The sequence below is a fragment of the Alternaria alternata genome (assembly GCF_001642055.1).
Source record: "Alternaria alternata strain SRC1lrK2f unplaced genomic scaffold CC77scaffold_12, whole genome shotgun sequence".
NCBI lineage: Eukaryota > Fungi > Ascomycota > Dothideomycetes > Pleosporales > Pleosporaceae > Alternaria > Alternaria alternata.
Window position 1 is genome coordinate 936,351 of NW_017306201.1, and position 21,635 is coordinate 957,985.

At 52.1% G+C, this 21,635-nt stretch overlaps 6 protein-coding genes across 6 annotated transcripts; 2 read left to right on the forward strand and 4 right to left on the reverse strand.

Annotated features, from left to right (window-relative positions):
• Positions 1–2,832: 2,832 nt before the first annotated feature.
• CC77DRAFT_146303 (hypothetical protein) lies at positions 2,833–4,628 on the reverse strand. The gene has a single exon (XM_018530283.1). The coding sequence runs from the start codon at positions 4,296–4,298 to the stop codon at positions 2,988–2,990; it is 1,311 nt and encodes a 436-aa protein (XP_018385366.1). The 5' UTR covers positions 4,299–4,628; the 3' UTR covers positions 2,833–2,987.
• A 329-nt stretch (positions 4,629–4,957) lies between these two features.
• On the reverse strand, positions 4,958–6,652 carry CC77DRAFT_1062277 (hypothetical protein; the record flags this gene model as incomplete). The annotated part of the gene is made up of 1 exon (XM_018528505.1): positions 4,958–6,652. The coding sequence occupies one exon, from the start codon at positions 6,650–6,652 to the stop codon at positions 4,958–4,960; it is 1,695 nt and encodes a 564-aa protein (XP_018385367.1).
• An 869-nt stretch (positions 6,653–7,521) lies between these two features.
• Positions 7,522–9,666, reverse strand: CC77DRAFT_1072008 (hypothetical protein; the record flags this gene model as incomplete). Its single annotated transcript, XM_018529147.1, has 2 exons — positions 7,522–9,583; positions 9,631–9,666. The coding sequence occupies 2 exons, from the start codon at positions 9,664–9,666 to the stop codon at positions 7,754–7,756; spliced, it is 1,866 nt and encodes a 621-aa protein (XP_018385368.1). The 3' UTR covers positions 7,522–7,753.
• Positions 9,667–10,684: 1,018 nt separating this feature from the next.
• CC77DRAFT_1021284 (hypothetical protein) lies at positions 10,685–11,384 on the reverse strand. The gene is made up of 2 exons (XM_018525235.1): positions 11,072–11,384; positions 10,685–11,020 (listed from the first exon to the last, which is right to left on the reverse strand). The coding sequence occupies exons 1-2, from the start codon at positions 11,120–11,122 to the stop codon at positions 10,775–10,777; spliced, it is 297 nt and encodes a 98-aa protein (XP_018385369.1). The 5' UTR covers positions 11,123–11,384; the 3' UTR covers positions 10,685–10,774.
• Positions 11,385–16,410: 5,026 nt separating this feature from the next.
• CC77DRAFT_937699 (Pkinase-domain-containing protein) lies at positions 16,411–17,724 on the forward strand (the record flags this gene model as incomplete). Its single annotated transcript, XM_018534565.1, has 2 exons — positions 16,411–17,544; positions 17,593–17,724. 2 exons carry the CDS (start codon positions 16,411–16,413, stop codon positions 17,722–17,724), a joined length of 1,266 nt encoding a protein of 421 aa, XP_018385370.1.
• A 539-nt stretch (positions 17,725–18,263) lies between these two features.
• CC77DRAFT_964935 (hypothetical protein) lies at positions 18,264–21,483 on the forward strand (the record flags this gene model as incomplete). The annotated part of the gene is made up of 2 exons (XM_018535702.1): positions 18,264–21,211; positions 21,344–21,483. Coding segments are annotated over exons 1-2 (2,847 nt in total), but the record flags the coding sequence as incomplete, so codon positions are not given.
• Between the last annotated feature and the right edge of the window lie 152 nt (positions 21,484–21,635).

Sequence of the window (21,635 nt, forward strand, 5' to 3'; positions counted from 1 at the left end):
TAGGGCTGACGTATGATGGTCAGTGCTTCGTGCCTGTATCCTAGCGTTCGGCATCGTCATCCCCTGCACACACGACACTGTGAAGCTTGTTGTCAATCAGTAAGCATCGTACTGAAAAGACGTACGACTGTGTCTGCTGCTACGCCTATTGTGTATACGTACTCCGCCGATGAGCCTCGGAACATTTCCTTTATATCGGCCCTCCTCTTCTGGCAGCGAGAGACACCTCACCATCATCCCGTGCTTATAACACCAGTGCCGCGGATAGCGCACTGCCGTTGTCGCCTTCTGTTGATCTAATCTGAACCCAGCTCGCAATGGGCGAACCACAGGCCACAGCCGTCCAGAGATCGTAAAGCTATGTGCGCCGCTGAGACATCACTAGAGTCATGACAGGCTGCGCTGGAATGCCATTCGATAGCTAAGATGTCTACCTGAACTTCAAGTGGGAAGCGTCGTTCGGTGGCTTGATGCCCGCCGTCCTACTCCCTGCTTCCACGCGGGTGCCCACAGCCAGGTAGGCCCAATTTGACTCAGATCACCAATGGGACTGCTTCCCGCTGTTGTATCGCACCGTTTGAATAAGCAAAACAGCTTCTCTCGAATTCTCCGCTAGGCGCATCAGAGAAAAGACGGTCGTTATGCTTCACACCATGCAGGGGTCACCTCCCACTAGCCCCGTACTCGAGACGATGCCTACAGAACATGCTTGCCTCCAATGCTTCCGCAGCCTGTTAACATGATTACGTTTCTCTGATACCCTCTGCTTGACTTCTCACGCATCTATGCATCTCTCATTCTATCAAACGCACCTTGCACAGAGTCGTCTCAAGACAATACCTTTATCGGTCCGAGCTCAGCCCCCACAGCATGTGTATTCGCGTAGTCGAGAAGTTTCCCGTCTGCGGCTGTGTCTATCATACTCATTCAGTGGACCGATGCGCCTACTATGGACGACATCCGGTTATTGAGAAGGTCATCTGGGTCGGCGCGTCGTGTCAAGATCACAAGAATCGCTGATGCGCATACGAGCAGAAGAGCATTTACGTCCAGCATTTTGACTCTGATTGCTGATCAGCGTCGCTAAAAATACCATGAGTACCCGCGAAATTGATAGACGAAGCCTATGCCGGTACTTCAAGCTAGAGCATCGACCATTTAGTTAACAGCAATCGAACGCGGAAGAAAGATCCACAAAGTACTGACGCAATGCTCCCCGTAGGTTTATGATATTGTATGAGTTACACAATACTAACAGACTGGTACAGATGGCGGTTCGATGCACCACGGATGCCCACCCCATTATCCATGCTGATCTATGCTGGACACGACGTTGTATGACAATCGATTCCCGACCGGCAGCTGAACCTGAATGTTCGATGAATAACGAGACCTTGGTCCAACTTACGAAAGGCCAGAACTTAGCACCGTTAGAACCCCAACGACGTATGCGCAACGTTCCTCGATACAGCTGCTACACCAATCTCCAAAGATCTACCGCTCCAATCAACACAGCGAAGAACCTTGACGTAAAATCTGGTGTAGAACCTGTGTCAGAGCTGCTGGGTTGTAGAGGCGACATGAGTCATTATCTCACTGCTGGACAATGTTCTGACGTTTAGGATATCGCTCCTCGTGGCGGGATGGACTTGTGACAACAACGTCCTCTTGTCTCCTACGTTCCTTGGTTCTCCCGACACGAGCCAAATCGCCGTCTACGGGCCCACTGCGTACCGATGCCTGGCTCTTTCGTCCACTGTTGTGGTATGTCTGAACGCTTTTCATGATCCGATAAGCAGCGGCACGATCCTGAGTACCGGAAGGATGAGGATGCTTTGGAACGTTTCCAACATCGACCATGTCCGGTTTCTCCGGCACGGATTGCGGTGAGGCAACTTCATCCTTCGACTTCGCGGGACGGTCGCTGTATTCAGAGGAAGATCTCCGAGTAGCGGCGCGGCGCGGCCCCGCATGGTTGACAAAGGGGAAACACTCTCCGGTGGCCAAGTTCGCCGTCGCAATGCTGGTACGAGAAGAATCAAGGAGAGGCTCCGAAATCGGATCGAGGGCGTTCAGGGCCTGATCCAGCTCCTGATCAAGCGGGCACAACTCCGCGGCCGATGTTCTCTCTTGCGACTCCCTATACTCCAGCGCCTCTCTCCTTCTCTCCGACACCTCCCTTTCTCTCTGCCCCGCCAGCGCCAGCCTCCGCTTCGCGTTCCCAAAACGATGGCGACTTGGGAACATACTCAGTGTCGAGATTGAACCTTGCACGCCACGCTTCGTAGCCTCGAGGCGCTCAAGGTCTCGTCTCAGCTCGTGCTGTTCCAAGATCAGGGACTGTAATGCGTCAACGTCAGCTTGGTAGCGAGGCCCGTCAGGTATGCTTCCGGACGCCCCCACGCTATGACAATGCGGACACTCGAGTGCATGGACAGTGTCTGGTACTGCCTTCAGGATACATACTTCCTTCAGCGCCCCCTGGAGTAGCTCTCTATTCTTGCGGTACTGCTCAGCTCGACCTTTGAGTGATTCATCCTTGAGTTCGAGACCTGGGGTTGTACTAGCCGTTTTGATCACCTGAAGACTGTGGTCTCTTGGTCGGTACTCATAGGTCCAGACGGCGAACGGGTCTGGTCGTAATGGAGGGGTGAAATTACTCGGCGAAGGCAACATGTTGCTCAATCGTTCATGCAGCGGCAACTTCAGGTTCTCATACACGGGACAGGTTGGTGGACTTGGTTCGGCATCAGGATCATCGATACACGTCGCTCGCCTATCGGCTTCCTCGTTCAAGTGATTGGTTCGATCAATCGATTCATGGAAGACATTGGATACTTCGTATTTGGGGTAGCCGGAGAGGAAAACCTGCAGAACGTCCTCTCGACTGGGCTTTTGATCAGAGAATTCGGCCGGCTCACTGTGTTCGCCTTTAGGTGGAATCGCCGACCTAGAGAATTGAGGATTGATGCGAGCGAACCTTGGATCTATAGACACGTGTCAGGATCTGACCATGAGCCTTGGAGGCTGGGCAATAAAATAGTGTGCGACATAGACTTACCATCCTCGTTAGCGGCCAAAACCGAGTCGGCCACTTCGTTCAATTCAGCACACGCATCCTCCCAGTACAACCTCGAATCCTCCTCCCACTGCGCATCGGACAAGTCAAGAACCGAGGGTCCATCCGACACGAAAGAAAACCTAGAGTCTGGAATGGTCGAATGGCCCTGGCGGCTACTCAATGCACCAACAGGAAACGCAGTCATGTCATTCTCACCTCCGATCTGGAAGTGCGATAGGGATTGCAGACGGGGGTTTCTTTCGTCCTCGTCTTCCATCTCCCACCATTCTTCTTCTTCGTCATCATCTGCTATGGCGAGATCATTATCCTTTCCTCGAATGACTTCCTCCTCTAATTCACTCAATACTATCCCACTTCGTCTTGCACTGGGTCCAGATGATACCTGGTCCTCCTGTGGGCGATCCGGCTCCAGCGTCCCATCGTCCGACAACCCCGGAAATTTATCCGTCGCAGCAACGTAAAAGTCTGCAAAAGAAGATACCTCGGGAGAAACGGATGTTGACCTTTTGTCGTTCTCTTCCCCGAGGATTGGCTGGTTGGGCTTGGTGGTAGGTCGTGCGGAGAGGGACGCATGACGAGCGGTACGTGGCTTCTTTGACTCGTCTAGCTTTTCGACGGGGTCAGACAGCGATACAAGGGACTGCTGGGTTGCATCTTCATAGCGACTATCAGGTGGTTGTGAGGCAGAGGATAGTTCTGTAGCTTGATTGAGAGGCGGTGATTGCGATTCTAGGTTGACGACTATGGTTCCTGTGGTGACTCTTGCGGCTGCTTCTGCGGTACGTGCCTCGTACGCGGCGATGCGTGCCGATGTCAGCTCTGAACTTCTCCCTGAGCGAGGCAGAGGAGTAGGAGTGGCCACTGGCGAAGGGAAAGATTTGATATCCTTTGCTGGGCGAGGTGGTGGTGCATTATAAGTGGAAGAGAAGGGGTTTTCCGGAGGCAATCCAGAAGGAACACGTTCCTTCTTCTGGCTTGGGCTTGGGCTGGAGGAGGAGAGAAAAGGGGGTGGAGAGGATGCTAGGGAGTCGTCGTTATCGTTGGGGCTGGAAGAGAGGCCGGGTTTCAGGATGGGTGAGGTATTGAGATCGTCTTCATCGGAGGACCAAGAGGCAGATATGGGCTCGTTGTCTGGTGAATAGTGGGGCGGAGAGGAAGTTATAGATGCTGCTGGTTCCTCACCTCCAGTGACTTTGTTGTCAGGGTGATTATACATGTTGTTGGTGAGCTGTACGTCCGCTGTAACGGAGGGGAAGGATTGTTTCCTGTCGTATTGTGTTTAACAGAAGCGTCGTCTCCGTATCGTGGACAAGAGGAAAGGTGGTTTGTCACCGAAGGAACATGAGAGAGGTGGCATCTTCAAGAAGACCCTTCGATCACATCTGTTCTCTTTTATGACACGCTGAATGACTGGACTCAGTCTTAGGGTCATATGGTGATGTGATCGGACATACATATGATCTGGATCAGGGTCCTCATGACAAGGCTATGAGATCACATTCTTCATGCTATAAGCGATAGGAACTATGTCTTAGGCTACACAAAACTTACTGCGCACTAAATTTCGACATTGTGACCGACTATGCTGAAAGATTTGTTGTCTGTAACGGATGGAACTCGGGCTAGTATGGAAGTGCAAAGAGGAAGAGACCTCTATTTTTAGGGAAAATGTGGAGTGAGTAGATGCAGCGGCTGTACACGAGTTCCTCCGGTCCCCTGCTACATGTCATTTGCCTCCAAAGGTGACCCGTTGATACCGCCAAACTTGGAGTTCTGGGCCAGGGTCCACACGGCGGAACAATGAAGTCATAAACCTCGATAAAAGTTGACCTACCAGCGTGGACAACTTTTGCTATTTAACTTTTCAGCTACAGCTTATCTATCTTGATTGAAATCTGCGCTTGGCACACTCTCAGTCTCCGAAATGTATTGCTCCATACCCTTGTATCTCCACCGCTTGAAGTACGCCTTTGGCGTGGTGGTTGGGCAATCCAGCCCAGATCCAGCTCCGTTGCAGGTAGCGTAGACACCAATCAGCGTGCCAACAAATGAACCCGATGGACTCAGCTGTGCTGTTGAAGCTCTACCAAATGAAATTTGTTTTGACTTGCCGCTCGCTAACATTGCTGAGAACAGGTACGTCTTTGGATCTGGCATTGTGATGCGGAGCCGCATAAGCTTTCCGTGCCAGGACGCAGGTACAGGTGTTTTCTTTTCTACCTCTTCCGTAGAGTTGTAACGCAGATAAGTCGTGCCATTATTGCGCACTAGTCCGAGTTGAATGTTTGCCGTTTGCCACAGGAAAGCAGTGATTCCAGCTTCCTGTCCATCGGATTTGGGGTCGAACGACATATCCACACTGAAGTCGAAGGTGCTGTCGGTCTGGCGGCGTCCGATGAAGTTTACAGCCCTCGAAGCTGGATCAGACACGTTGAAGGAGCCGGCGAGATTATTGCGACCGAGCATGACTTGCAGCCCTTTGTGCGTGGTCTTGAAAGCGCCGTCCCGAGGAACACGCCAATATACTAGGTTTCGTGGTATCGCTGAGCCCTGAGGAAAGTCGTATACATCTGGGTCTGAATTGAATGGCCCATCACCTGGGAGGTCTCTTGAGCGAGCAGGTAATTGCCAGCCCTTCATCTTGCCTCGTACAGGCTGAAACACTGGCCATTCGCCAGACTCCCATGTCACAGGAGTGAGCACGGTTTCGCGACCCATGGGGAAGGAAGTGCCATTAGGACCAACACGCGTCGCGAGTGCGACAGACCACCATTTACCGTTGTTGTCTTGGAAAAGGTCTGCATGGCCGACAGTCTGGAAGTACTCTGATGTTCCGCGATTCGTAAGATGAGGGTTGAACGGGCTGGCCTCGTAGGGTCCAGTAATGTTCTTAGCGCGAGCCATGGTGACAGAGTGGTCTTCAGCTGTTCCACCTTCGGCGATCAGGAGGTAGTACCACCCGTCTTTCTTGTAAATGTGCGGACCCTCTGGCCAAACACCACCTGTTCCGTTCCAGAGCTGCGAAATAGGTCCCATTTCCCCAGTATCAATATTCATCTCCTGTAAGATGATGCCCTGAGTCGCAACATACACCTTGCCATCATCATCCCAGAATAGATCGGGATCGATCTTACCGGCCTCGAATCTGACTGGATCGCTCCAGGATTTATCATCAAACGGATTCGTAGTCTTGAACAGCACACCTGCCAAGTCACCAGATCCCAGGTATTCGCAGATCACGTAGAAAACACCCTGGTGATGTCGGATGGTTGCCGCGTACATGCCCTCCTGTTGGCCTTTGGTGGCATAACTGTAGCCCGGAAGCTGAGATTCACGGTTCCATGCGTGACTGATATGTTTCCAGTCTACCAAATCCTTTGATGCATAGATGGGTAGTCCAGGAAACGAGATGAAAGTAGAGGTTACGCAGAAGAACGTCTCGTTGACATTGACGCACGATGGGTCGCTGTGCCAGCCTGGAAGTACTGGGTTGAGGAACGTCGAATTTTGCGCGAGCGTCGCTGTCGAACACGCAAGGATAGCTGTCGTGACCCTCGTTGAGAACCGCATCTTGAAGGATCTTGGAAAACCTTGACAGAGCTTACCCTGCATCCGGCGATGCAGAAAGCTTTATTCATACCAGCGACCAGCAGGTGCAGGTGGTTCCTAGGTGCTACCAGCCTGCTGGGAAGAAGCACGACCGACGAATCTCTTGCATATCGGTTGTACTCATTTAGCCAGAGTAATCCCGCGGTGCTATTGGTGTTAAGCATGCAGCATTTTCTAGCTAGTATGCGGGGGAACAAGATGAGCTGCAGAACCACCGGGCTTAATGAGCCTCAAGATCCGGGGATTGAGGGGAAACTAATTTTGATCGTCGCAATTTCACGCAATGACGTCATAATTTCTCCGTGTCTCATAGCCTTACACTCTGTGAGGCTTGCTAAGAAATTCTATCATATGCTTCGCAGAAGCCGGTTATTTCACTGGCTTTCAGCGTCTTGTCTCTGAACAGCATGCGCTCTTGGTAAGATAGACGCCGCCACTTTGTATAGTGAGCGCGCTACGGAATCTATCACTATGTTCAGCCTCAAGCAAAGTGTCCTAACCTTTCATTCGCAATGCTATACAGGAAGGTCACTCGACTAAAATAGTATAGATTTCGCCTTTCCCCGACGGCAATGTGATGCTCGTCTCTACGGTGTTCTCACACAAATTTACTTGTTCCTCCGGATATGATACGGCAGCATATGATGCGTACCGAAAGGAGAAACGACCCTTCAAAGCAATCCGACCGCACATGATGTGGTAAAATCTGAACTCAAAATTCCGTACGTGCTGAGTACTGTGCATCATAAAAGATCGCGACCGACCCTTGGCGGCGACGTGATATGGCGAGGACGGCTCAAAACGTGGTTCTTGTGAAGGTTAGTGTTTACACCAAACGATGCTTTTGTGGTGATAACTTACAAACTAGCGTTGATCTGATGAGTACGGTACGACTCTCCTAACCCGAAGAGTCTCAAACTCATTTGATTTCATGGTTATTAGGAAGAAATCTTGGTAGCATATGTGTGGTCAATATTGCGGACTAAGTGCATGGCTTGGCGTCCTTGGGTCATCGCAAACCAGAGGGTGGCTACGGCGTTGATGACGCTCATAACCACCTGCTCAACCAGGCATAGCCAAATATGCTTGGATTGTCTGGACGAAGCATTTGATATCCCGGATCTGCTTCAGCATTTCGTGACCAGCCTGAATGTAGAAGGTCTCTTGCTGTTGACGAGTTAGGGGCGTACCGATATGCTTTTGGTCCAGGTTGTTCAGCATGCGAGCCTCCAACTTCAGCGCAAGATCGTCGACCTGAGCTAGTTGAAGAATGGCTTGGCCTCCATTCCAATTGTGACTGGCATCGATGCTCATCTTGTTGATCGCATCATTGAGAGCGGTCATGAACTGACCTTTCACGTCTCGGAATGGCGACGGCGGAGATGCGTGTCGAGCGGCAGGAGCTACATCACTCGCACCAGCGATGCAGAACGCGCCAGTGACCTTCTCCTTTGCCGATGCAAAGAACTTTTTGATGCTTTTGCGAAAGTCTTTTGCTTTATTCACAAAACGGTCGAGTTTGCTGCAGTCTTGAAGTTCGCGCTCAGACTGTGTGTCGTACTCACGTTCGATTTCTGCAGGGGTTGGTGGACGATGTAGGCTCTGCATGTGATCCGAAATGCGTTGGAGGACAGCAAATTCCTGCTCCTTGATCATAGGTAGTATCTCTGATGGTAGCAACCGTTCTTTGAATTTCGCTGCCGCTTCGTGATTCTTGCGCTTTATGGTCCAAAACAAGTGGTACATGGAGTACACACGTTTGTCGTGAGGAAAATCGATCAGCGAAGGTGGAGCGCTCAGAGGTTGGATGGTGTCGAGCTCTTCTTGAGTGAGCGGCGCATCTATCGAATTGACCTGGGCTGGGATGGAGGTCTCCTCGGCGTTGTGCATCTCCTCATCTCTAACCCTCGCCAAGAATCTCCGTTTGTCCTCTAAAGCGCTATGCTCGGCTCGAATGCCAGCCTCGTACTTGTGGTCAAGCCAGCCTTTGCTCGGTAGATCAGACTGGAACAGCACATCCGAGTGTATGCTGTGAAGAACGTTGCTTTCGAGATCATGCGTCAGCTTGATGAGTGCGTTGTTATCAAGCAAAAGCCCATATTTTGGAGAGATTTGGTGCTGCATCTTTTCCAATTGGTCGTGTAGATAGTGAAGACCATCTTGGCGGAGCTCGTAAGACAACTCGCCGAGATACTGGTGATCGCTTTGTTTTGGTGCTAGGTGGTTATCACCAAGCGGAATAGGCTGATGGAATGAGATATCAGGATGAGGTGCTGAAGTGGAGCTGCTTTGAGTTTCCGAAACACCATCCAGATCGATGTCCATTGCGTCCGATCCAGATACACCAGAGGTGATGGTGATCGAGCCGTTCTGCGAAGCCGAACTTGTGTTCCGAGTAGAGATCTTGATCGAAAACAGAACGGCATTCGAAGCGGAACAAACATCTTCTTTGGCAGCGGCAATGACAGCAGGTACAGGTACACCCGTTGTATCGCTGACGTTGGAGACGAAGGGTTCGATCAGAACGAAGAAGCCTTGCTTGTCTTTCATGGTATCAAGCTCAGCCACCACAATAGAGGCCAGTCTTCTGTGCTCATCGTCCGTAGTTGTCGTATCAGTGACGTGGAAATCGATGGCTTTGCTCAAAGCACCTTCGAGTAGGTCCAAAGCGTCAGAAGCGTTCTGAGTAAAGATCTTCTCCCGGCGACAGATACTGTCCAAGCAAAGTCCGATCTTTTTCATACCAGTTTTGCGGACGTGCTGAGCAATAGTAGACCCATAGACATAGGGGAGTGTCTGCCGCCCCAAGTTGGCATCAAGGTAGGCACCGGATGGTCTGATGAGCGCCGCCTTGACATTCTTGAGCTCAATATCCGCCGCCGATGATGCAGGCTGTGAAGTGTTAGTCGCGAAGACCGCGACTTGAACAAGGTACTAACCATAGACGCACTACGCGTTGCGCTAGTTCTGGACATTGTGACAGTGTTCAAAGCCTTATTTTTTTGTCAGGTCTTGTTCATCTTGCGATGTCGTGCATGCACTTACAAGACTGTAATGGCCTAGTCTGAGAATGGAGGTGATGACTGTGTCTTGTGTATGCGTCTGTAGGAGTGACGAACGATGTCGATACGAGCAGTATGCTTGGTGAACAATATGGGGCTATAGCGAGCGGATGGGTGTATCTTCAATGATCAACAAATTGGGTAGGCTGATTATGAGAGACGTATCTGTAGAGCGTGTGTTGAGCTAAAGCGTTGGCAGGCGATGGTAATCCGAAAGTTCAGCGTCGGCGCAAGAATTAGCAAAGAGGAGGCGCCAAGTACAGAGTCATAGCGCAGTGCGCGTCACGCGCCATTATCGGAGGTTCTTGTGGTAGTGAAATGGAGGAATGTCCAAGAGTCGCCGTCACGGTCGGTGGGCCAGTGAAAGTGGAGAGTAAGCGTCCCCGAACTCATCGACCAGGCAGCTATACACGGACGCTTGAGTACGGGCGAAGATTTCATATGTACAGTCAGGGATTTGGCAGATGATAGGTCAGCGATTTGGTGCGGTATCTAACCAAAGCCCAGAGAGGCGTTTGCTCGAAGTCATTGTTGTTACCACACTAGTGTATAACATTGATCAGACCCAATCGTGAAATCATCGATTCTCGAAGATAATTGAATTCGTAGAAGTACTTCCACCATCCGTTAGATTTTCGTCATGGTAGGGGGCTGACACGCTTTCTCACTAGAAGAAATTTATGCAGGTCGAAATTGTAGGTTTTTCAAACCTAAGTGATGAAGCGTACCTAGGTAAAGAAGGAGAAGAAGTGTTAGTTGTAGCTTATACAGGTAATCGCTGAAAAAAACCGGTGCACATTGACGGAATACAAGATCAGTATTTTATAATGTCTGAAAACCTGATCTCTTGTGTGTATACGGACTGGTTGCACACGCGTCCTGGTGCTCAATATCCCGTTACAACACACCACCCCATCTATCTGTCAGGTCCATCTACTCCCCAATCGACCCCACCTCCCCCTCCTTACTTCTCTCTTTCTCTCAACCCAACCCTCCCACATTTCAACTCCGTACCCCTCACCTAGAACGTATTGCACTGCGCGCCATCACTCGTCGCAGGGTTACCGCTACTAGCTCTACAGCAATTGGCATACGAGTTGGAAAACTCTGGAGTCGACCACCCAGATGTATAGTAGGCGCAGAAGCCTCCTGACTCAACATTGCCCACAACCCGTGTGCCGTCAGACAGCGTGATCCGGCTGCGGCAGCAATCATCAGAAATATTGTTGACTCGTCCAGCTGGTGTGCATCTGCATCGGTAGTTGGCCTACGTAAGGTTGTCAGCTTGGTGCGTGGAGGGAAAGAAAGATATACGTACTTGGGCAACTGTTGCCAGGAGAGCGCATGTAAGGGCTGATACAAGTTTCATTGCAACGATGGAAAGCCGGAAAGACTGGAAGTTGAATTGAAGGGCTGAGACGAAGGCACGGTAAGGTGATAGAACAGGCTCAAATGCTCAAGAGTGTAATGGTGAAGTCAGATTTGGCTGCAGAACTGATGGACTCTGCAAAGGACGTAGGCGCCGTTTATATAGCAAGCTCCTTCACCAGGTGCTGCCATGTCTTAGCATCGGCATTTCCGTTGTTATCATAGCACATGCTGTCTTACAGCCTCATCCGATATTCGCTCCTACTTCCCTGTTACTTCCTGAGTGGGACTTGCATACTTGTTCCTACTGGTTGTATATTGCTTACGCTTAGTAAACAAAACCTACCTAGGTAGGCTTAGCGATTGTATCTAACTAATTGCACTTCCAAACTCACGCCATTTTTCTGGACACTGCTTACCTCCCAAGCCTTTGTGAATAAACGGTGGATGTGATATGTACATGTAAGATCACGCTAGAAGTGCTAAGGCCTGCTGACAAAATTTCCCTTCTTGGGTAAGACCTGTTATGTTTGGTTCACGCTCCGACTTGATGCTATGCTTGGCATGAACGTCCATGTACCGACATACAAAAATTGTGCGAGCCGCGTCCTGTCAGCCTACGCGTGAAACCAGTGCCTAATCATCGTTCTGAACCTAGCCTGGTGCCGGGTGGTCGTCGGCGAACATCTTGTGTTAAGTCTCAGCCAGACTCTCTCACCCAACCTATTACTTCTTTTCGCGATGCTCTATTCAGTTTCTGCCTTCTCTTGTCGCTCAAGCTTTTCGAATTCGCTGTCCCGAATAACTAATCTGTATTGCTCTTGAGACCTAGGAGCCAAGTGCAGGCTGTCGAGCCTATTTGCGCTCTGAGCGTAATTTGGCGGTGACCTTCTTCCGGACATCCCGGGCAGCACCAAAAAGAGTACCAAGATGAAATGAGCCTATATCATACCGAAGGTACACCACTCATGAGACTGTGCCTGTCAATGTCTCGTTTCCTAGGTTGGTAGTGCCCCAAGGCATAGGGTGGACAGGGGCCTAGCCATGTGTGGTTTGGCCTACCGCAGGCGAACACCTATCCTACCCATGCATCCAGATACAGGAATTTTTAACAGTTGTTGGGACAGGTTTTAGCAAGGTTCCTGTGCTCTAGAGCTTCACCTCTTTGTCTTTATTGATATATCAAGATGATGTGGGTCTGGGCGCATGTTTTATTTCCGGAGATCCACACAGACATGTTGTATGTTGTTCGATGTTTTTGGTACTGAAAGTATTCGATGTTGGCGAAGGAACCAGCAGATCAGATTGGTGACTTTTATACCAATTTCAGGACCAAAAGAATGCTTTGTCGGTTACTCCGCCAGTCGTTCCCGGAGAAAGAGGAACACATGCTCGTTTTCGGCAGTTTTTGCAAGAACGTGGATGTCCCAGGGGTACTGTCAATCTTCTGGCCAAAGAGGACAGGACACTCGATGGGAAGATGTAGTCTGCTGGAGTGGCGGTTTTCGTTGATGTCGCAGAACCAACGATGCACGCCATGTCTGCAGATCCTTGGTGTTTCGGAAGAAGAGAGGGAAGAACATAGGTCTGTTCTTATGGCCTTTCGAGAACAGAAAGATCGGAACATTCTTGAGCAGTTTTTTGGGAGCACAGACATAGAAGGTTAACTCGGCCGTTTTTGTTTGAGTAAAGCAATGGTCGTTGATGTGAAGATGGTCTTCACCGAAGGTGGGATTTTATAGTTTTCTAGGCTAGCGGAAACAACCCATGGAAACCGTACTCGAAAATTTCCAGGCGAACGTAAGATCTCTCCGATGTTTTGTTCGGGAGTTCAAAGTGGTAAGATGGTAGTTCTGGACAGGTTGCAGAGGCCTCGAAAAGTCCATGGCTGAGTTGGTTTGACGTTTTGGAATCGCTGTCGGTATGTACGTTTTGTGTTTCTGAAAGACCAGAGCCGTTCATGATACTTTTGTGTAGTATATTTGAGTCGGACATGAATTCCACCCGATGAGATTTTGGGAAAAGAATGTGAATATCTGGGGATTCCCAACAGGCCGAAACCATCGAATGCTTGCTGAACTTTTTTAACAGGCCGAAACCATACCCTAGTCTTGACCATTCTTTTGAGAAGTTGCCAATCCAGAGGGTGAGTTGGAACGGGGTGAAGAAAGGCAGACGAGCGGTGATTTTATACCTGCCACACTGCACGCTAAGCCGAAAGCCGTCTCAGGGGATGATCCTTTCGAGAGCGAATGCTTAGGAGGTGTTGTGCACGAGGTATTGCTGTATTGAAGCAAGATTGGAGAGGAAATCGACCGCACATGATGCCTCTCACTTTCCTTTCGGAGTGAATGAAGGAGCTAGGATAAGGCAATTGGAAAGAGCCGAGGGCTCACCATGAGATCACCACTCAGCTTGATAGATTAGAGGAGTTTGACAACAACATTTGTTTGTGTGAAAAGACAAAGTGATACTCATGTGAGTTGTTAGCCCGTCTGATATCGCTTCCAAGCTTTACGAAAGGGGAAGAGAGTGTTGAACAGCGTCAGTTCGCGTAATGAAGCCTACCAAGGGCCTAAAGAAAGGATGTGAATACACTGGAACCGATCACCATCTTGTTCATAGTTACCTGTGGCTACCAATCACTCCTTCTCGTACCTGGATACCATTTCCTGCCAACAAAGACAGACAAATGGAGCAACCCACATCTATCGCGGCACCAAGTCTCCGTCCAAACAGACCCATACAGCCGGGATGCAAACTCGCGTAAGTCGCGGTCAATGTGATAGCCCTAGAGATTAACGTGAACACGCGGGTACATGCGTCGCTTGTGTTGTCTACTTGGGTACATCCAGGGATCAACCAACCAATCACCACTCGGCCAACAGCCACGAGCAACACATGTCGATTCGAGTAGTCAGGAACAGCGACTGCGACCGCTTCCGCGGGCCGAATCCATGCGCTTGTACATCACGGTCGTGTGTCACAACGCCTATGCGATGCAACGGGCTGCGGAAGAAGTGCCAACTGGGTTGCGCGCCTTGTTGACGGTTGAGCGTCACAGCATGGCGGTCGTCATGGACAAGTCGATCGGTGCTGCCAAGCGGCGATTTGAGCGCTTTATTGTCTGAACAAACGCATGTGCCTGGGACTTTGCGGGACAGAGCTTGGAAGGAACAGCAGGAAATGGTAGGTGAGTCGATCACGCGCAATGCCAGTATTGCGCCCAAGATTACGGCAGAGGAATGACGAGTGCGCGGTATTCCGCAGTGCGTCGTCAACAGGAGGAGCAGTTGAGACAAAGGCTTCGACCAATAAGACGAATCTGGCCGGATGTAACCTTGTATTGTGTAGACCCGGGTGAATGGTTCTTACCGTGGTAAAGGACTACAAGAGGTCAGTGCGAGGGTATGGAGCAAAGCTGTAGCCGTTGATGCATAAAGGCTTGCAGCTCTCTCGCTGCACGACAGTCGCCATTATGCTTGGTTCGCGGCAGCTGCGGTATTTGTTAGTGGCCGATGTCAGCACCACAATAGCTGTCGTACATGCGGCTGGTGTAGCGAGTTGCGGTGTGCATGGTGAAGTGGAACGGGAGTGGTGGGGAGGAGCACGGAGGAGTGCGATGAGGGGCGCTATTCATGTCGCCTGGCTGCAGGCTGCAATGCGGGGCACAAGGTTTCGAGGGAAATGCCCCTCTTCCTTGTAGCATACCATGCATCTGGGAAACGTAAACAGATGTCGAAGATGAGATGGTACGCCCGGGGTTTCGGGGTTCTGCAAATTCGCGCAAACATGGCCAAGGGACACGAAGGTCCGCTTCGTTGGCGAGGCTGGAGAGATGTCATGAAGACGGCTTACCAAGCATTTGTATGAAGCTGTGCGGGACAGGACCGAGGTGCAGCAGCGCTTGATGAAATTAGCTTGGAACTCGAAGATAGTAATTGCCGGCGCATGTTTCGGCGGACCTCGGGACGGTGGAAGGTTGAAGTGGTGACAAACTGGATCATGGAATGATGGGTGTGCAAAGTACAGTGGCGTCACGGTGCTTTGGGGGGGGATGACGGAAACCAGTCAGAGGGTAGACGAAGGAGATGTCATGTTCCGGATTGGGTACGTGTCTGAAGAGGAAATTTGTGGTAGCCATACGTCAGCGCAAGTGCAAGGCAAGTTCAAGTGTCGATAGTTTAGACTGGTCACGCTCCACTATGAGGTATGCCATCATTCCAGCTCTGGGAACCGCTTTTGTCGTCAAAACGATCAAACGAGCGAGGGCATGTTGTGCAGAGTGGAATTAGTGAATAGCTAAGCATGTGCCGTTTCTTAACACAATTAGGCAAGGCTTCTTCGCCGATGGCCCGCACCCGAGTGAGATTCCAGCGGTCAACTGGCGACGACTGGCGTACATGATGTTTATGAAAATCGCGCAAGCCAGGCCTGTTGCAGAAAAACGTACACTTGGACGAGGCAGTGCACAATTACCCATGGATTACCCCTCGCACACGTGAATATTAGACCCGCCAGGCCTCGTTGTGAGAAGGTTGAGCGTCGTAGTCCCCAAGCCTGCCCAGCTCGCTGTTGCGCTGCAAGTTCGCGGATACCGGCCACGCTGCCCTCGCCCAAGCCAACGACATCATCTGCCGCCGATCCGCAAATTGCTCGGCACTCGTGCACAGCCACTCTACTGTGGCTCTCGGATCCCGTGGTGGGAAGCAATTTGAAGAGGGCGCTGGACCTCGAGTTGCGACGGCGTTTGTCAGCGCTGAATACGCCTCTCTGCCTTTCACGTTGCACGCACCTGCCCAAAATTGCCCGTTGACTGATTTCGTCCGCGCCGGCGACTCTTGCCTCGACAGACAATCACCGTGTTCTTGCAGCATAAATCCAACCACGCGCGCCTTCCGAACCTCATCTCCACCACCCGCCGACGACGCAGATACGCCGTTTTGACCGCCGTACAATAACACACCCTGGGCTCCTTGCCCGCGAGACACCTGCGTCTCCAAAAATCCCACACACGGTACTCCATAAAAACGACCCACACAGCATCCTAGCCGCGCCGGCCAAAAGAGCAGGCCAAAACCAGGGAACATGGCGGCGCCAACCACGAACCACCCACCCAGCACAGCGGTCAAATCCGCTGCCTCTCCGTCTGCTTCCGCCTCGACTGCCTCTTCAGTCCACTCGCAGCCCGATACCATACCCGCCCTTCCCCAGCCCGTCGTCAACCACTCTGGCGCCAGCAGCGTGCAAGCCGCCGCCGAAGCGCTGCTGAAGCCCAAGAAGCCCACCATGACGTCGCGCCTCAGCAGCATGATGGGCATCAAAACCTCGCATCTCGACAAGAACGGCGAGGTCAAGCCCACCAACGGCAACGGCACCTCGCCCAACGGCCGCCCCCAGCCTGTGCGCCAGGGCTCAGTCACAAGGAAAGACGGCCCCGCTGCGCCCTACAAACGATTTTGGCTCACCGAAGATGGCAACCACGAGCACGTTCTCAAGGCCGCGAAGCGTCAGGAGAAACTTTCCGACATGTTCCAGAGTCTGATGCTCGGCAAGAAAAAGGGCGACAATGCCGAGGAACAGCCGCTGAGTCTCATGTCAAATTGGGTCGACGTCATGCGCAACGAGAAGGAGAAGCTCGCCGAGCAGAAGAACGCCGTCAACGCCCTCCCACAGACACTGGTCCAGAAGTACGGCAAGTGCCAAGAGGTGGTCGGACGGGGAGCCTTTGGCATTGTCCGCGTCGCACACAAGCAGGACCCCAAGGACTCGAAACGAGAGCAGCTCTACGCCGTCAAGGAGTTCAAGCAAAGACCTGGCGAGTCGGCGAAACGGTACCAGAAGCGCCTTACCTCCGAGTTCTGCATATCCTCTTCGATGCAACACCCAAATGTCATCACCACGCTCGACCTGCTCCAGGACGAGAAGGGCACATACTGCGAGGTCATGGAGTACTGCTCTGGGGGTGATTTGTACACGCTCGTCCTCGCAGCTGGCCAGCTCGAGGTAGCCGAGGCAGACTGCTTCTTCAAACAGCTGATGCGCGGTGTAGAGTACATGCACGAAATGGGCGTGGCACATCGAGATCTCAAGCCCGAGAACCTGCTCCTCACCACGCACGGGTCCATCAAAATCACAGACTTTGGCAACGGCGAGTGCTTCCGCATGGCCTGGGAGAAGGAGGCGCACATGACGGCTGGTCTTTGTGGCTCCGCTCCCTACATTGCCCCAGAAGAGTACGTTGACAAGGAGTTTGATCCCCGTGCTGTTGACGTTTGGGCTTGTGGTATCATCTACATGGCCATGAGGACGGGTCGTCATCTTTGGCGTGTGGCTCAAAAGGGCGAAGACGAGTTCTTTGACCGCTATCTCGAGGACCGCAAAGAGGAAGAGGGTTATCGACCCATTGAGGTTTTGCGAAGAGTGAGTTCAAATCTGCCCTGGTCTAGATACAACACTGACAATCCTCAGCGACAATGTCGTAACGTCATCTACTCGATTCTCGATCCTATACCTGCCCGTCGCCTCACCGCGCACCAGGTGCTCGCCTCCGAATGGGTGTCCGAGGCCAAAGTATGCCGCGCAGGCAACGAAGGCTTTTAGGCCGGTCCTTCGTATTCTTAGCCTTTGACTCTTCCGCCATATGTCTGGGATGTTTGCGTTCGTTTCTTGACTTGGATTTCTCTTTTTTTTTGGACATACCCCCTTTTACGCCCCGATGCCAACCAGCATAGCGAGATTTTGGGCATCGGCAACTTCTTCTTGCACTCTCGTATGGCGTTTTCTCCTCTCGGCATCAACGGACCACCATAACGATACACATGAGTACTAGATGACGACGGCGTAAGACGTTGGAGAGCGATGGTGGGTTGAATGATATGTATGGCTTGGGTGGCTTGGATTGAGTGTAGACCTTCGCTCGCTTGTTAATGGGTACTGGCGGACTGTATCATGGCTGCAGTTGGTAGGGGCGGCCGGTTATGAAATTCTATACGAACAGCACGCATTTTTGTATATGAGCGTGCCGCGTGCCACGCTATTGAGCCATAATCCTGCGTACATCTATTTTTAACCATGCATGAGGGCTCAGACAGTACATATAGGTGTACATCAATTGAAGACCCTGTCGCTGCACTGAAAAATGAGTACATTTAAAAGGCCACGAGTCAAGCACCACAGCCATCCTTCCCTATCTCTTGGCAACGTCATCGCTTAGACGACAGATGCGCCTCGCGATTTCACTAGGGCAAGCGGTGAAACAACCAAACGTGTCTTGACGAACGAACACCCGTTCACGCGCCTGCCAACCCCAGTCACTTCCTCCTGACTACCCCATGTTTCTTCTCGACAACACTGGGCAGCTCGAAGAAATGCAATCAAGCAATGCGCACGACTGGCACTCCGCTCCGTAACTGGACTCTTCTCCTGCTGCTATGCAGCGTATCCACGTCCGCCCTCGCTGAAGCAGCGAATGAGGCAGCGAACGGCGAATCGAGCGCTACTGCACATGAAGGTGCCACGCCGCAGCACACGTCCACTCCCGCGTCTTCGCCCACGTATTCGCCGTCACCGTCGTCCGTTCGGAGGTATGCCAGCAGTGGAAGCACATGCCCGTACCGCACAATAAACTACATCACACACATGCTCCCGCAGCAATGCGCAAAGACAAGCTGGTCAGCGCCGGGCGAGGCAATCGCGACCGCTGGCACAGGTGCTGAGGAAGGAGCCATAGCTGGTCTACAGACTCCCACGCCCGCGGCAGGAAACGGTTCCGAGGGCAACACAGAAGTGGACAACGGAGCTACCTCAGTAGCGACGCCTGAGGCCGATTCGACTGCTGCAACTACGAATGCTGCAAGCACCGCCGAACCGGAGCTCGACCTGGAGGCAGACTCACCTTTTGACAATGCCAATTTCCTCTCTTTTGAGGAGTGGAAGAAGAGGAACTTGGCGGCTGTCGGTCAATCGCCTGAAAACGTCGGCCAGGGACGAGCAGCAGGCACGAACCAACCTGCTAGGCGACGACCCGTCAACGTGAACGCCCTCGACTCGCTTGGCGATGAAGGCGAGATATCCATCGACTTTAGTGGATTTGGGTCTCCGGAGGACGAAAATGTAGCAAACAGCATCCAGCACGGCAAGCAGAGCGCTGGAGCTTCAAAAGCCGCGGACGAGGAAGGCAAGGTCGCACCAAGTTCCTGGGCGCTGAGCAAAGATGCAGGCAAGACGTGCAAGGAGCGCTTCAATTTTGCTTCTTTTGACTGCGCAGCGACGGTGTTGAAGACGAATAAGCAGGCCAAGAGCTCTTCTTCTATCCTCGTGGAGAACAAGGACAGCTACATGTTGAATATATGTTCGGCAGACAACAAGTTTCTTATTGTAGAACTCTGCGACGATATCCTCGTCGACACCATTGTCCTCGCAAATTACGAGTTCTTCTCCTCCATGTTTCGCCATTTCAGAGTCAGCGTCTCTGATCGGTATCCGGTGAAATTGGAAAAGTGGCGTACGCTGGGCACGTTTGAAGCGCGCAATTCGAGGGACATTCAGCCGTTTCTGATCACGGAGCCGCAGATTTGGGCGAGGTATCTGAGGGTGGAGTTTTTGACGCAGTTTGGAAATGAGTACTATTGTCCGCTCAGTGTGTTGAGGGTGCATGGTACGACGATGATGGAGCAGTTTAGACAGGAAGAGGAGGAGGCAAGGGGTATTGATGACGATGACGATCTGGAGGCGGATGGTGTCGAGGTTAAGAAGCCGGCTGCGGACAGCGGGCCTTTGTCACCAGAGGAGATACCGATTGAAGCAGCAAAGGATTTCGGCATCGACGACGCCAACGAGGACGTCTCTTCGGAGGCTGATTCGGGACCGTCGTCTGAAAGCTCTCCTGCGCCATCGGTCACAGCAGAGCCGGCGGACGAACCACATCAGAATCAGCCCGTGCCAGAGTCGACGACTACATCACCTCTATCTGTGCCGAGCGCCTATGGAGCCGGAAGCGAGAACATCACAGCTTACGGAGAGCCGAAATCATCCGATACCCCTCCACCAAAACCGACAGATGGCACGTCCCAGGCTGAGAGCATTTCATCCGACGCCTCTACGAACAACTCCTCAGACTCCGTATCTCGCGTTGACACCGCTACAGCGCCAACAGAGAACGCCACCGCTTCGTCTTCAGGTAGTCCAGCAGCCAAAGCATCAAGCAACAGCACCGTTGCGAGTCCGCCTTCGCAGGGCCGCGGCTCCTCAACCCAGCCCAATGCGCCCGCGCCTTCGACCCAAGAATCCTTTTTCAAATCGATCCACAAGCGCCTTCAATACCTCGAGGCTAATAGCACGCTCTCGCTCCAATACATTGAAGAGCAGTCCCGCGCTCTCCGCGATGCCTTTGTCAAGGTGGAAAAAAGGCAACTGGCCAAGACGGAGAAGTTTCTAGATCACCTCAACAGCACGGTCATGTTGGAGCTGAAGAGCTTCAGGAACATGTACGATCAGCTCTGGCAGAGTACAGTCATCGAGCTGGAGAGTATGAAGGAGAGGCAGCAGAGTGAGATGGGGGAGATTGGTACGAGATTGACTTTATTGGCGGATGAACTGGTTTGGCAGAAGAGAATGGCCGTTGTGCAAAGTACGCTGCTTCTTCTCTGTCTGGGCTTGGTGCTGTTTGTTCGCAGTGGGACGCTGGGTGGTGCTGGTGGTGGTGGTGGTGGTGGTGGCGGCGGTGGCAACGACATGCCCATTGTACAGCAGCTCGGCAGCAAGTATAGCAGTTTCCTCGAGTCGAGCCCGCCGCGCAGAATGTCCGAGACGGAGGGCATGAGCAGGCAGCGCAGAACGTTTCGCAGCATGTGGCGCAGTAGCGAGGCGAGTGGCCATTTGAGCGATCATCATGATCACCGGAGGGATAGCGATGGTGGCGTTGGACGTGGTGAGAACGGTAGTGATACGGAGACGGAGGGACTGCGTAGTCCGGTTCGGATTCAGTATAGTCCGCCTACGCCTACGAGTCCTGCGTCGCCTCATGTACACGCTTCCCGACATCTCCACCGTCATCGTAGGGAAGATACGGAGGGAGAACCGTCTTCTAGTCCCCCGCCGATTCAGTCTATTCGCACAAATGGTATCCATGCCAACTCAGCCCGAGTCAATGACGACGACGACGACGACGATGACCAGAATGAACCGGAAACACCAATAACAACAACAACAACAACTACAGCAGAAGACCAAGCCACCAGAATCCAGGTCCTGGAAACTCAATCTGGTCCCGCAACGCCAAATGGAACAAGGGATTCACGACCGAGTTGGGAAGAAGTGGAACGAGCGGTTGATTTGTTGAAGGCGGAGGAGGAGGAACAGCAGAATCAACAGCAACAACAACAGCAGCAACAGCAGCAGCAACAAGGGCAGAAGAATAATGTCTTTGCTTCGTCGCCGCCGAATTCGCCGGGTGGGTCGCCGGGGAGGAAAAGGAGGAGGAAGAGGGAGAAGGGTGGGGGGAAGGCGGTGGG